The sequence below is a fragment of the Oncorhynchus gorbuscha genome, linkage group LG22 (assembly GCF_021184085.1).
Source record: "Oncorhynchus gorbuscha isolate QuinsamMale2020 ecotype Even-year linkage group LG22, OgorEven_v1.0, whole genome shotgun sequence".
Classification (NCBI taxonomy): domain Eukaryota; kingdom Metazoa; phylum Chordata; class Actinopteri; order Salmoniformes; family Salmonidae; genus Oncorhynchus; species Oncorhynchus gorbuscha.
This window is the reverse complement of record NC_060194.1, coordinates 41506919-41520825: the sequence shown is the minus strand read 5'-3', so window position 1 is coordinate 41520825 and position 13907 is coordinate 41506919. Positions and strand designations below refer to the sequence as shown.

Below are 13907 nucleotides of genomic sequence, written 5' to 3'. Positions count from 1 at the left end.
TGAGAGCCCAGTTGAGGGCTTTACAGAAGAAAGGTACTATGTCTTGTTTGAATTCCTTATAGAATTCATTAGTGTATCTATCGCTACTGAACATATGTCATTTTCTGAATGGTAACCATCAGTTTTTCTTCAGTTATTGGTTTAATTAACTTTGCATTTTGTTCATCTGTCACTTCAGGTATAAAACATGTTCTATGTATTTTTTATTTACTCTATGTTAGATTCCTGTACCTCTGGAATATAGAGGTTTTGGTAATATTTGGCCAATTCACTAGCTATTTCGGTTCTTTTAGTAATGATTTCTGAGTTATTGTTACGTCTGTTGTTAGAAGGAGACCAAGGTGCAGCGTGGTAGGTGTACATTTGACTTAATTTTCAAATGACACCAAAAAACAACAAAATACAAATGAACATAAAGTTCTGCAGGCTCCACAGCAACTATACAAAAACAAGATCCCACAAACTAGGCTGACTAAGTATGATTCCCAATCAGAGACAACGATAGATAGCTGCCTCTGATTGGGAACCACACGCTGCCAACGAAGAAATAGAAAACTAGAATGCCCACCCAAATCACACCCTGACCTAACCAAATAGAGAAATAAAAAGCCTCTCTAAGGTCAGGACAGTTATTTTTTATTCCTGGTATGTTGGCCTTTTTACTTTGTTTTCTCAGTCTGCAAGTAATTTCTGGGCCTTTGGGCCATTATTGTAATATTTAGTAAATATGAATGTTTTTCCTATATTGTCCGATTTGATCTAGGCATTTTTATATCAGTAGGTTTCCATTACTTACATGTTTACTTTGAAGCCTGATCAAGGTCTTTTGTAGTTCTAATGTTTCTTTCTCTTTTATTTTTTTAGAAGCATATGATATTATCTCACCTTGAAGCACTGCGTTGGCCCATTCCCATACCATTATAGGGGAGATCTCTCCAAAATCTCCAGATCTTTTTTTAGTGTTGCCTTTTTTCTATTCTTAAATTGAATGTAATGTAGATGTTCATTATTTAATCTCCAAACTGTGGAGCTTTTCTCTAGTCCCATATTTATTTTCATATTCATCATGATCCAATATTTCCATTGCTCTAATGTGGCAGTTTGTAACGCTCGTCCTCTTGTTCTGACGAGGAGTAAGAGATATCGGACCAATTTGCAGCGTCGTAAGTGTCCTTTTTAATATGTAAAACTGAACACAGGCACAGGAAATAATCACCCACAACTCAAAAGTGAAACCAGGCCACCTAAGTATGGTTCTCAATCAGAGGCAGCTGTCAATCGTTGTCCCTGATTGAGAACCATACTTAGGTAGCCTGGTTTCACCCACGAACTGGCAGCTCAGTTTGTTTCCACACGGGACTGTTTCGTTTGTTTCGGTTTTTCACGTTGGTATTTTGTAGTTTAGTGTTCATGTAAATAAAGTATCATTATGGACACTTACCACGCTGCACATTGGTCCGATTTCTCTTTCTCCTCGTCAGAAGAAGAGGACGAGTGTTACACAGTTGATGACTGTTGCTACATCCGTTTTAAACATACAGAAATAGTCTAATCTTGAGTATTTCTTATGTGCTCTAGAGTAGTATGTAAAGTCATTTTCTTTGGGGTTCTCCAAATAGTTCTCCAAATATCTATCAGGTCACACCTCTATGTCTGCCCTTCTTAGTATCACTGCAGCCTTCTCTGCCTTGTGATTTATGCTGCGTTGACAAACTAAAGTAAAAGTCAGGATAAGGTTGAGGTCTCCTCTCATTCCTGTTGGCCCTTTTGCCTCCATGATAAGTAGGTTTAGCATTTTGGATATCAATTCAGGGTCCTTGTTCAGGTGGGTTAAATACAGTGGTCTTTTGATCATTAGGTATATTTTTGCAATACATTTACTTTTGATACTTAGGTATATTTAAAACCAAATACTTTTAGGTTCTGGTACTTCCTGGATAAAGCTCCACGGTGATCTTCTACTGGTACTTCCTGTATATAGCTCCACATTGATCTGGTACTGGTACTTTTTTGTATACAGCGCCACATTGATCTGGTACTGGTACTTCCTGTATATAGCTCCACAGTCATCTGAAACTTCCTGTATATAGCTCCACAGTCATCTGAAACTTCCTGTATATAGCTCCACAGTCATCTGAAACTTCCTGTATATAGCTCCACAGTCATCTGAAACTTCCTGTATATAGCTCCACAGTCATCTGAAACTTCCTGTATATAGCTCCACAGTCATCTGGTATTGGTACTTCCTTTATATAGCTCCACAGTCATCTGGTATTTCCTGTATATAGCTCCACATTGATCTGGTGCTGGTACTCCCTGTATATAGCTCCACATTGATCTGGTGCTGGTACTCCCTGTATATAGCTCCACATTGATCTGGTGCTGGTACTCCCTGTATATAGCTCCACATTGATCTGGTGCTGGTACTCCCTGTATATAGCTCCACATTGATCTGGTACTTCCTGTATATAGTTCCACATTGATCTGGTACTGGTACTTTGTGTACATATCTCTACAGTGATCTGCTACTTCCTGTATATAGCTCCTCAGTGATCTGGTACTTCCTGTATATAGCTCCACATTGATCTGGTGCTGGTACTCCCTGTATATAGCTCCACATTGATCTGGTACTTCCTGTATATAGCTCCACATTGATCTGGTGCTGGTACTCCCTGTATATAGCTCCACATTGATCTGGTGCTGGTACTCCCTGTATATAGCTCCACATTGATCTGGTGCTGGTACTCCCTGTATATAGCTCCACATTGATCTGGTACTTCCTGTATATAGTTCCACATTGATCTGGTACTGGTACTTTGTGTACATATCTCTACAGTGATCTGCTACTTCCTGTATATAGCTCCTCAGTGATCTGGTACTTCCTGTATATAGCTCCACATTGATCTGGTGCTGGTACTCCCTGTATATAGCTCCACATTGATCTGGTACTTCCTGTATATAGCTCCACATTGATCTGGTGCTGGTACTCCCTGTATATAGCTCCACATTGATCTGCTACTTCCTGTATATAGCTCCACATTGATCTGGTACTTCCTGTATATAGCTCCACATTGATCTGGTGCTGGTACTCCCTGTATATAGCTCCACATTGATCTGGTACTTCCTGTATAAAGCTCCACATTGATCTGGTGCTGGTACTCCCTGTATATAGCTCCACAGAGATCTGGTACTTCCTGTATATAGTTCCACATTGATCTGGTGCTGGTACTCCCTGTATATAGCTCCACAGAGATCTGGTACTTCCTGTATATAGTTCCACATTGATCTGGTACTGGTACTTAGTGTACATATCTCTACAGTGATCTGCTACTTCCTGTATATAGCTCCTCAGTGATCTGGTACTTCCTGTATATAGCTTCTTGTGTATTCTTGTGTATTTTATTCCACTTTTATTACTATTTATTTATTTACCTTATGTTGGGAAAGGCTTGTAAGCAAGCATCTCACGGTAAAGTCCACACCCATTGTATTTTATTTTATTTGTGTGTGTGTGTGTGTGTGTGTGTGTGTGTGTGTGTGTGTGTGTGTGTGTGTGTGTGTGTGTGTGTGTGTGTGTGTGTGTGTGTGTGTGTGTGTGTGTGTGTGTGTGTGTGTGTGTGTGTGTGTGTGTGTGTGTGTGTGTGTGTGTGTGTGTGTGTGTGTGTGTGTGTGTGTGTGTGTGTGTGTGTGTGTGATGGGGCTAGTCTGTTGTCTGAGAGTCAGTGTGATTGGACTAGACTGTTGTCTGAGAGTCAGTGTGATGGGGCTAGTCTGTTGTCTCAGAGTCAGTGTGATGGGGCTAGTCTGTTGTCTGAGAGTCAGTGTGATGGTGCTAGTCTGTTGTCTGAGAGTCAGTGTGATGGGGCTAGTCTGTTGTCTCAGAGTCAGTGTGATGGGGCTAGACTGTTGTCTGAGAGTCAGTGTGATGGGGCTAGTCTGTTGTCTGAGAGTCAGTGTGATGGGGCTAGTCTGTTGTCTGATAGTCAGTGTGATGGGGCTAGTCTGTTGTCTGAGAGTCAGTGTGAATGGTGCTAGTCTGTTGTCTCAGAGTCAGTGTGATGGTGCTAGTCTGTTGTCTGAGAGTCAGTGTGATGGGGCTAGTCTGTTGTCTGAGAGTCAGTGTGATGGGGCTAGTCTGTGTCTGAGAGTCAGTGTGATGGTGCTAGTCTGTTGTCTGAGAGTCAGTGTGATGGGGCTAGTCTGTTGTCTGAGAGTCAGTGTGATGGGGCTAGTCTGTTGTCTGAGAGTCAGTGTGATGGGGCTAGTCTGTTGTCTGAGAGTCAGTGTGATGGGGCTAGACTGTTGTCTGAGAGTCAGTGTGATGGGGCTAGTCTGTTGTCTGAGAGTCAGTGTGATGGGGCTAGTCTGTTGTCTGAGAGTCAGTGTGATGGGGCTAGTCTGTTGTCTGAGAGTCAGTGTGATGGGGCTGGTCTGTTGTCTGAGAGTTAGTGTGATGGGGCTAGTCTGTTGTCTCAGAGTCAGTGTGATGGGGCTAGTCTGTTGTCTCAGAGTCAGTGTGATGGGGTTAGTCTGTTGTCTGAGAGTCAGTGTGATGGGGCTAGTCTGTTGTCTCAGAGTCAGTGTGATGGGTCAGGATCTGGTTCAGCCCTGTGACTGGTTGAAACCAGATCCTCTCAGAGGGTAGTAGACAGCCACACCAGTTAGTTTGCATTATTATCTATTCTAATGGTTATTTACAGAGACCGCAGTCATTTCTCTGACCAATTACCATCATCCAAAATTCCATGACCGTCACAGCCCTACTCTTAAACTCTGTCTCTCTGTCTCTCTGTCTCTCTTTTCCCCTTTCCTGTCTCTCAAGATCTATCACACTCCTCTTCCTCCCTCTTTCTCTCAAACACACACACAAACCTCTCCCTCCCTCCCTCCCTCCCTCTCACCTCTCTTCTCTCCAAAGTACAAGGTCTGCTGGGCCGTGTTGGACCACTGCAGGGAGGAGTTGTCACTCGCTGCCACCCGGCAGGTCAGGGTTACCATGCCGCCCACAGACGCCGTCTCGTCCTGGGTCACCGGCTGCAAGGGGTCATCGTCTAGGCAACACAGAGAAGAGAGGGAAACAAAGAGGTCAGATAGAGGTGGTCATTTCAGTTACTGTCAGAGCCCTGGACAGGTAGGTTGTATCCCAAATGGCTCTGGACAGGTAGGGTTTATTGTTGGCTCTGGTTTAATGTAGTGCACTACATAGGGAATAAGGTGACATGTTGGAGACACAACCATAAAGAGGGAAAACAGATAGGATGATAAATGGCACAGCAGTAGCCATGGGGCTTTCCATGTAAGACTGATGAGTCTATAACCAGCCAGACAAGCCAGACACACATCATGCGAGGAACATTCACTGGCTGCCTCCTAAATGGAACCCTTGTCCCTATATAGTGCCCTGCATTGACCAGGGCCCATAGGGGGGGTACGTTGGGCATTATGTAGAGAATAGGGTGCCATTTGGGACATAGTCACTGAAGGAGAGGCGTGATGAGAAGTATGGGAGTAACATTCACTTGGGACGGGGACGGGGACGGGGACGGGTGGCATGACACCCCCCCCCCCCCACACACACACACACACACTTTGTGAAATTGCATTTTTGTCCTCACAGGGACAGACATTGTGAAGGCAAAGTTTCTGAAAGGCTGGATAATAGGACCAGCACGGGAGAGATGAACAGAGGCGGCTGCTGTCTGTGTCACACTTTTTCTCGGAGTTGTAAAAGCAAGCAGAGCAGAAACTGGCTACTCTTAAGTTGACTGATCTAGCTGGCAAGGTAACAGCTGTTTGACAGATTTTTTTTAAAGAATTCCTAGTGCTAAGCTAGTAGTGTAACTGACATGTTATGTTAGCTAACGTTTCATCCTATCTCCACTGAAGTGAATGAACTACTAGCAGCTAGCTAGCTAGTAGCTACCACAGTCAGATCAGCTCTAGCTAGTCTCTAGCTAGCTATCTGTCAGGTCGCAGTATCGAACAGCTGTTGTGTGTACGGAAATGTTTTGTAGCCTTTGTTTTGTCCCGTTTCAACAGAAGTAAAATTGATGAAATACCATTGTACCATGAGCTAGAGCTAGCCAAAAGGTGGCTAACGTTAGCAATTATTTTTGCCTCAATCACACTACACCTGAATCAAACAATGAAACCAGAGGCCAAACCATTAAATATGTTTTTCAGCGCAATGTGAGTTTTTATCAGTCAGTATAGCGATGTAACGTTATTAATTAATCAGTTTCCCTTCATTTCAAAGATTGGAACTGTTTTAATCTCTAAATTTGATTTCGAAACCGTATCAAGGGTTAGAGGCTTTTCCTAATGACACAAAATATGTCAAACAAAAATGTTAGGAAGACCTGGGAGATGCTATTGATGAAGATACAGATACAGTTGAAGTCGGAAGTTTACATACACTTAGGTTGGAGTCATTAAAACTCATTTTTCAACCACTCCACAAATTTCTTGTTAACTTGTTAGAGAAGTGCTCCCGCTGTGGGAACATCAATCAGTGGAAATTTCAAGTGCGCCACGTATAGTTTTTGATCAAACTCAAACTTTCATTAAAATGCACATACAATGTACTGAATTAAAGCTACACTCGTTGTGAATCTATCCACCAAGTCAGATTTGTAAAATGCTTTCGGCGAAAGCATGAGAAGCTATTATCTGATAGCATGTATCCCCCAAAATACTGCAACGTCACCTAACGACAGATTTTGCGATAGCCGGGGCTACCCAAAACGCAGAAATAAAATATAAAACATTCATTACCTTTGACGAGCTTCTTTCTTGGCACTCCTAGATGTCCCATAAACATCATTTTGGGTCTTTTTTCGATTAAATCGGTCCATATATAGCCTAGATATTGATCTATGAAGACTGTGTGAACAACAAAAAAAATAGCATTTTCTAACGTAACGTCATTTTTTTTTAATTAAAAAAGTCGATGATAGACTTTCACAAAACACTTCGAAATACTTTTGTAATGCAACTTTAGGTATTAGTACACGTTAATAAGCGATAAAATTGATCACGAGGCGATGTAAATTCTATAGGTGTCCGTCTGGAAATACTTTCCGGGTAAATCTCAACCAAAATATCCGGTCGGATACCTGAAGAAATGGCTTGTCTCTTCTTCGTTTGACCAAGAAACAAATCGTAGGCAAATGACAAGACTGTTGACATCGTGTGGAAGCTGTAGGTATTGCAACCTCGACCTCATTTAATCTGGGTCACCTTTAACAATTCTTGGAAGTGGCGCATGGATATTTTTTTCCATTTTCAGTGATCAGATTTTCCTGCACTTTTCAATGAAACGCACGTTCTGTTATAGTCACAGCCGTGATTTAACCAGTTTTAGAAACGTCTGCGTGTTTTCTATCCACACATACTAATCATATGCATATACTATATTCCTGGCATGAATAGCAGGGCGCTGAAATGTTGCGCGATTTTTAACAAAAAGCTGTGAAAATTCGCAGCTTCCTTATTAACAAACTATAGATTTTGCAAGTCATTTAGGACATCTACTTTGTGCATGACACAAGTGATTTTTCCAACAATTGTTTACAGATAGATTATTTCACTTATAATTCACTGTATCACAATTCCAGTGGTCCAGAGTTTACATACACTAAGTTGACTATGCCTTTAAACAGCTTGGAAAATTCCAGAAAATTATGTCATGGCTTTAGAAGCTTCTGATAGGCTAATTGACATAATTTGAGTCAATTGGAGGTGTACCTGTGTATGTATTTCAAGGCCTACTTGACATCATTGGAAAATCAAAATAAATCAGCCAAGACCTCAGAAAAAAACTGTAGACCTCCACAAGTCTGGTTCATCCTTGGGAGCAATTTCCAAAGGTACCACGTTCATCTGTGCAAACAATAGTACAAAAGTATAAACACCATGGGACCACGCAGCGTCATTCCGCTCAGGAAGGAGACGCGTTCTGTCTCCTAGAAATGAATGTACTTTGTTGCGAAAAGTGCAAATCAATCCCAGAATAACAGCAAAGGACCTGGTCCTTCTGTAGCTCAGTTGGTAGAGCATGGTGCTTGTAACGCCAGGGTAGTGGGTTCGATTCCCGGGACCACCCATACGTAGAATGTATGCACACATGACTGTAAGTCGCTTTGGATAAAAGCGTCTGCTAAATGGCATATATTGTGAAGATGCTGGAGGACAACAGGTATAAAATGATCTATATTCACAGTAAAACGAGTCCTATATCGACATAACCTGAAAGGCCACCCAGCAAGGAAGAAGCCACTGCTCCAAAACCTCCATAAAAAAAGCCAGACTATGGTTGCAACTGCACATGGGGACAAAGATTGTACTTTTTGAAGAAATGTCCTCTGGTCTGATGAAACAAAAATAGAACTCTTTGGCCATAATGACCATCGTTATGTTCGGAGGAAAAGGGGGAGGCTTGCAAGCCGAAGAACACCATCTCAACCTTGAAGCACGGGGGTGGCAGCATCATGTTGTGGGGGTGCTTTGCGGCAGGAGGGACTGGTGCACTTCACAAAATAGATGTCATCATGAGGGAGGAAAATTATGTGGATATATTGTAGCAACATCTCAAGACATCAGTCAGACACCACCTGGCCAACATCCGTTGAAATTGCAGAGCGCGAAATTCAAATTACAGAATTCAAATTATTTAACTTTCATAAAATCACAAGTGTAACACATCAAAATAAAGATTAGCTTCTTGTTAATCCAGCCGCTGTGTCAGATTTCAAAAAGGCTCTATGGCGAAAGCCCACCATGCGATTATCTGAGGACAGCGCCACATACAAAAGCATGAAAAACATATTTCAACCAGGCAGGTGCGGCACAAAAGTCAGAAATAGCGATATAATAAATGCCTTACCTTTAATGATCTTCTTCTGTTGGTACTCCAAAAGGTCCCAGGTACATCACAAATGGTCCTTTTGTTCGATAATGTCCTTTTAGTTTAGCTGGCGTGCTTCAGTCAATATTCCACCCAGTTTCCCTCCATCAAAATGCATACAAAACGAATCCCAAACGTTACTAATAAACTTTTCCAAACAAGTCAAACATTGTTTATAATCAAACCTTAGGTGCCCTAATACGTAAACAAACCATAAAATGTATGACGGCGAATCATTATTCTCTTTACCGAAGAAAAATACCAAAGAACGCTCTCTCTTCCACGGGCTTGGAAACACCACAGCCAAATTGGGAGCCACCTAGAAAAACTACAATTTCTGGCTGATTTTTCCAAAAACCAACATGAAACTCTTTCTATATACTGTTGACATCTAGTGGAAGCCCTAGGAACTGCAATCTGGGAGGATTTCGCCTTATAATAAGAGTGACAGCCATTGAAAACAGTGGTAGGCTGAACATTGTTTTGTGGGGGATGGTTTGTCCTCAGGGTTTCGCCTGCCATATCAGTTCTGTAAACAGTTTTATAAACTTTAGAGTGTTTTCTATCCAAATCTACCAATTATATGCATATCCTAGCATTTGGGCCTGAGTTACAGGCAGTTTACTTAGGGCACGCTTTTCATCCGGACATGAAAATACTGCCCCGTACTTACGAGAGGTTAAGGACAATAAAGTCAAGGTACTGGACTGGCTATCACAAAGCCCTGACCTCAATCCTATAGGAAATGTGTGGGAAGAACTGAAAAAGTATGTGTGAGCAAGGAGGCCTACAGACCTGACTCAGTTACACCAGCTCTGTCAGGAGGAATGGGACAAAATTCACCCAACTTATTCTGAAAAAGTTGTGGAAGGCTACCTGAAACGTTTGACCCAAGTTAAACAATTTAAAGGCAACGCTACCAAATACAAATTGAGTGTATGTAAACTGACCCACTGGGAATGTGATGAAAGAAATAAAAGCTGAAAGAAATCATTATTTCTACTATTATTCTGACATTTAATATTCTTAAAATAAAGTGGTGATCCTAACTGACCTAAAACAGGGAATTGTTACTAGGATTAAATGTCAGGAATTGTGAAAAAAAGAAATAAAATGTTTTTGGCGAAGGTGTATGTAAACTTCCGACTTCAACTGTATGTTAGAATGCCCAGTCATGTTCATATAATCTCACATAAATTACTGCCGTTTAAGAGCATCCATAGAACATACTATATGCCAGTGAAACTGAATATCATGCACTCAGAAATTGTATTATTCTGCTGGAGGTGTAAAACACAAAAGGGACATATTTGCATATGTTATGGTCTTGTGAAGGCTGGCTGAATTCTAGCAAAGAGTATCTTCTTCTTTTATCTCAGCATGTCTACAGATTCTGCCTTGTACCAGTTTTTGCTTGCTTGAAAATGTTGATACCGGAGACTGTTATCAGAAGAAAGTGTGCAACCTAGTATTTATAGAGGCTAAGAAATGAATTACCATTAATATGAAGGTTCATTATCCTCCTACAATGGATGGCAGAAATGTCAGGTTATGCATCACTAGATTTGATTTATTACCAGATTAAAAGGGTACACTGGGAAACCTTCATACGGTCTGGATGTCTTATATGGAATGCTGTACGACAAAAGGAGTCTGTATTTAAAACATGTCCACATCAGAGGAGGTATCTATTGAGGCAATCCCAAGCTGCTGGGCTGCTCAGTCCGGTCCCCTAGGGGCAGGACGGGGCGACTCAGCTATATTGTGTGCAAGTAGAAATAGCTCTACTGTACAATTAGGCCTATGATATGAACTACAGTGGCAAGAAAAAGTATGTGAACCCTTTGGAATTACCTGGACTTCTGAATAAAATTTGATCTGATCATCTAAGTCACAACAACAGACAAACAAAGTCTGCTTAAACTAATAACACACAAACAATTATACGTTGTTATGTCTTTATTGAACACCGTGTAAACATTTACAGTGCAGGGTGGGAAAAGTATGTGAACTCTTGGGTTTAATAACTGGTTGAGCCTCTTTTGGCAGCAATAACCTCAACCAAATGTTTTCTGTAGTATCGGATCACACCTGCATTCAGGAGGAATTTTGGACCATTCCTCTTTACAAAACCGTTTCAGTTCAGCAATATTCTTGGGATGTCCGGTGTGAACCGCTTTCTTGAGGTCATGCCATGCTCCATCGGGTTGAGGTCAGGACTGAGCTACTCCAGAAGGTGTATTTTCTTCTGTTGAAGCCATACTGACAGATAGAAACCATGTCAGATAGAAGCCTGTTGAAGCCATGCAGACAGATAGACTTACACTCTCCTGCAAAATGTGTTGATAAACTTGGGAATTAATTTTTCTGTCGATGACAGCAAGCTCTCCGGGCCCTGAGGCAGAAAAGCAGCTCCAAACCATGATGCTCCCTCCACCGTACTTTACAGTGGGATGAGGTTTTGATGTTGGTGTACTCTGCCTTTTTTTTCTTCACACATAGTGTTGTGTTCCTTCCAAACAACTCAACTTTAGTTTCATCTGTCCACAGAATATTTTTGGCAGTAGCGCTGTGGAACATCCAGATGCTCTTTTGTGAACTTCAGACGTGCAGCAATGGGTTTTTTTGGACAGCAGTGGCTTCTTCTGTGGTGTTCTCCCATGAACACCATTCTTGTTTAGTGTTTTACGTATCATAGACTCATCAACAGAGATGTTAGCATGTTCCAGAGGTTTCTGTAAGTCTTTAGCTGACAGTCTAGGATTCTTCTTAGCCTCATTGAGCATTCTGCTCTGTGCTCTTGCAGTAGTCATTTTTGCAGGACGGCCACTCCTAGGGAGAGTAGCAACAGTGCTGAACTTTCTACATTTATAGACAATTTGTCTTGCCATGGACTGATGAACATCAAGGCTTTTAGAGATACTTTTGTAACCCTTTCCAGCTTTATGCAAGTCAACAATTCTTAATCTTGGGTCTTCTGAGATCTCTTTTGTTCGAGGCATGGTTCACATCAGGCAATGCTTCTTGTGAATAGCAAACTCAAATTTTGTGAGTGTTTTATACAGGGCAGGGCAGCTCTAACCAACTTCTCAAATCTCGTCTCAATGACTAGACTCCAGATTAGCTGACTCCTGACTCCAATTAGCTTTTGGAGAAGTCATTAGCCTAGGAGTTCACATACGTTTTCCAACCTACACTGTGAATGTTTAAATTATGTATTCGATATAGACAAGAAAAATACAATAATGTGTGTGTTATTAATTTCAGCAGACTGTCTGTTGTTGTGACTTAGATGAAGGTTAGATCTAATTTTATGACCAATTTATGCAGAAATCCAAATAATTCCAAAGGGTTCACATACTTTTTCTTGCCACTGTATATATAGAATGTTTCTGTGTGTTAATGTGTAGGTGTATGTGTGTTTTTATTAAGCTTTTGTTTTCCAAGCTTTTCCCTTGAGACATAAAAAAAAAGATGGGAAGGAAGATTGTTGGGGAGTTGGGGAGAGAGTTGAGTTAATGACTAGACCGGTGGGGGTCGGGCAGAGAGTTTAGTTATTGACTAGACTGGTGAGGGTCAGGCAGAGAGTTTAGTTATTGACTAGACTGGTGAGGGTCAGGGAGAGAGTTGAGTTATTGACTAGACTGGTGTCTCCTGACCCCTCCTGTCTCAGCCTCCAGTATTTATGCTGCAGTAATTTATGTGTCGGGGGGCTAGGGTCAGTTTGTTATATCTGGAGTACTTCTCCTGTCCTATTCGGTGTCCTGTGTGAATCTAAGTGTGCGTTCTCTAATTCTCTCCTTCTCTCTTTCTTTCTCTCTCTCGGAGGACCTGAGCCCTAGGACCATGCCCCAGGACTACCTGACATGATGACTCCTTGCTGTCCCCAGTCCACCTGACCGTGCTGCTGCTCCAGTTTCAACTGTTCTGCCTTATTATTATTCGACCATGCTGGTCATTTATGAACATTTGAACATCTTGGCCATGTTCTGTTGTAATCTCCACCCGGCACAGCCAGAAGAGGACTGGCCACCCCACATAGCCTGGTTCCTCTCTAGGTTTCTTCCTTGGTTTTGGCCTTTCTAGGGAGTTTTTCCTAGCCACCGTGCTTCTACACCTGCGTTGCTTGCTGTTTGGGGTTTTAGGCTGGGTTTCTGTACAGCACTTTGAGATATCAGCTGATGTACGAAGGGCTATATAAATTGATTTGATTTGATTTGATTTGGGGGGTCAGGGAGAGAGATGAGTTATTGACTAGACTGGTGGGGGTCGGGGAGAGAGTTGAGTTATTGACTAGACTGGTGGGGGTCGGGGAGAGAGTTGAGTTATTGACTAGACTGGTGGGGGTCGGGGAGAGAGTTGAGTTATTGACTAGACTGGTGGGGGTCGGGGAGAGAGTTTAATTATTGACTAGACTGGTGGGGGTCGGGGAGAGAGTTCAGTTACTGACGAGACTGGTGGGGGTTGGGGAGAGAGTTCAGTTGAGTTATTGACTAAACTAGTAGGGGTCGGGCGTGCATGCGGCTCAGGCTGGCTGGGAGGTCGGGCTGAAATTTGAAATAGAGGATTTCTTAATAAAGACAAAGACAAAAGTTAAGTCTTTGTACTTTATCTGTAAGAGTTGCTCATTTGTTAGGCTATTGGTTCAAGGTGAGACACCATATTGATTATTGAATTATCATTGATCTAGTTCAGTCTTATCAATCACTTAAACATATTTAATAATGATCTCATACCTAGCTTGATAATTGTGGCCATTTTTGCTTACTTTTTGTTGTTCTACATACCAGTGGAGTACTTAAGTAAAAATAGTTGAAAGTACTACGTCAGCAGTGGTGGGAAAAGTACCCAATGGTCATACTTGAGTAAACGTAAAGACAACCTCATAGAAAATTTATGTCAACCAGTAAAATTTTACTTGAGGAAAAGTAAATGTATTTGGCTTAAAATATACTTAAGTATCAAATGTAAAAAGTATAAATATTTTCAAATTCCTTCGACA

The 13907-nt window shown here is 41.7% G+C and overlaps 1 protein-coding gene across 4 annotated transcripts in view; it reads right to left on the bottom strand.

Moving 5' to 3' along the window:
* The window catches only part of LOC124009957 (cell adhesion molecule 3-like), a 155130-nt gene that overhangs the window by 87253 nt on the left and 53970 nt on the right, over window positions 1-13907 (bottom strand). For all 4 annotated transcript variants that reach the window (XM_046322221.1, XM_046322223.1, XM_046322224.1 and 1 more), the window contains exon 3: window positions 4902-5051. In XM_046322221.1, the coding sequence (XP_046178177.1) occupies window positions 4902-5051 (150 nt within the window). The remainder of the gene's footprint in view (window positions 1-4901; window positions 5052-13907) is intronic.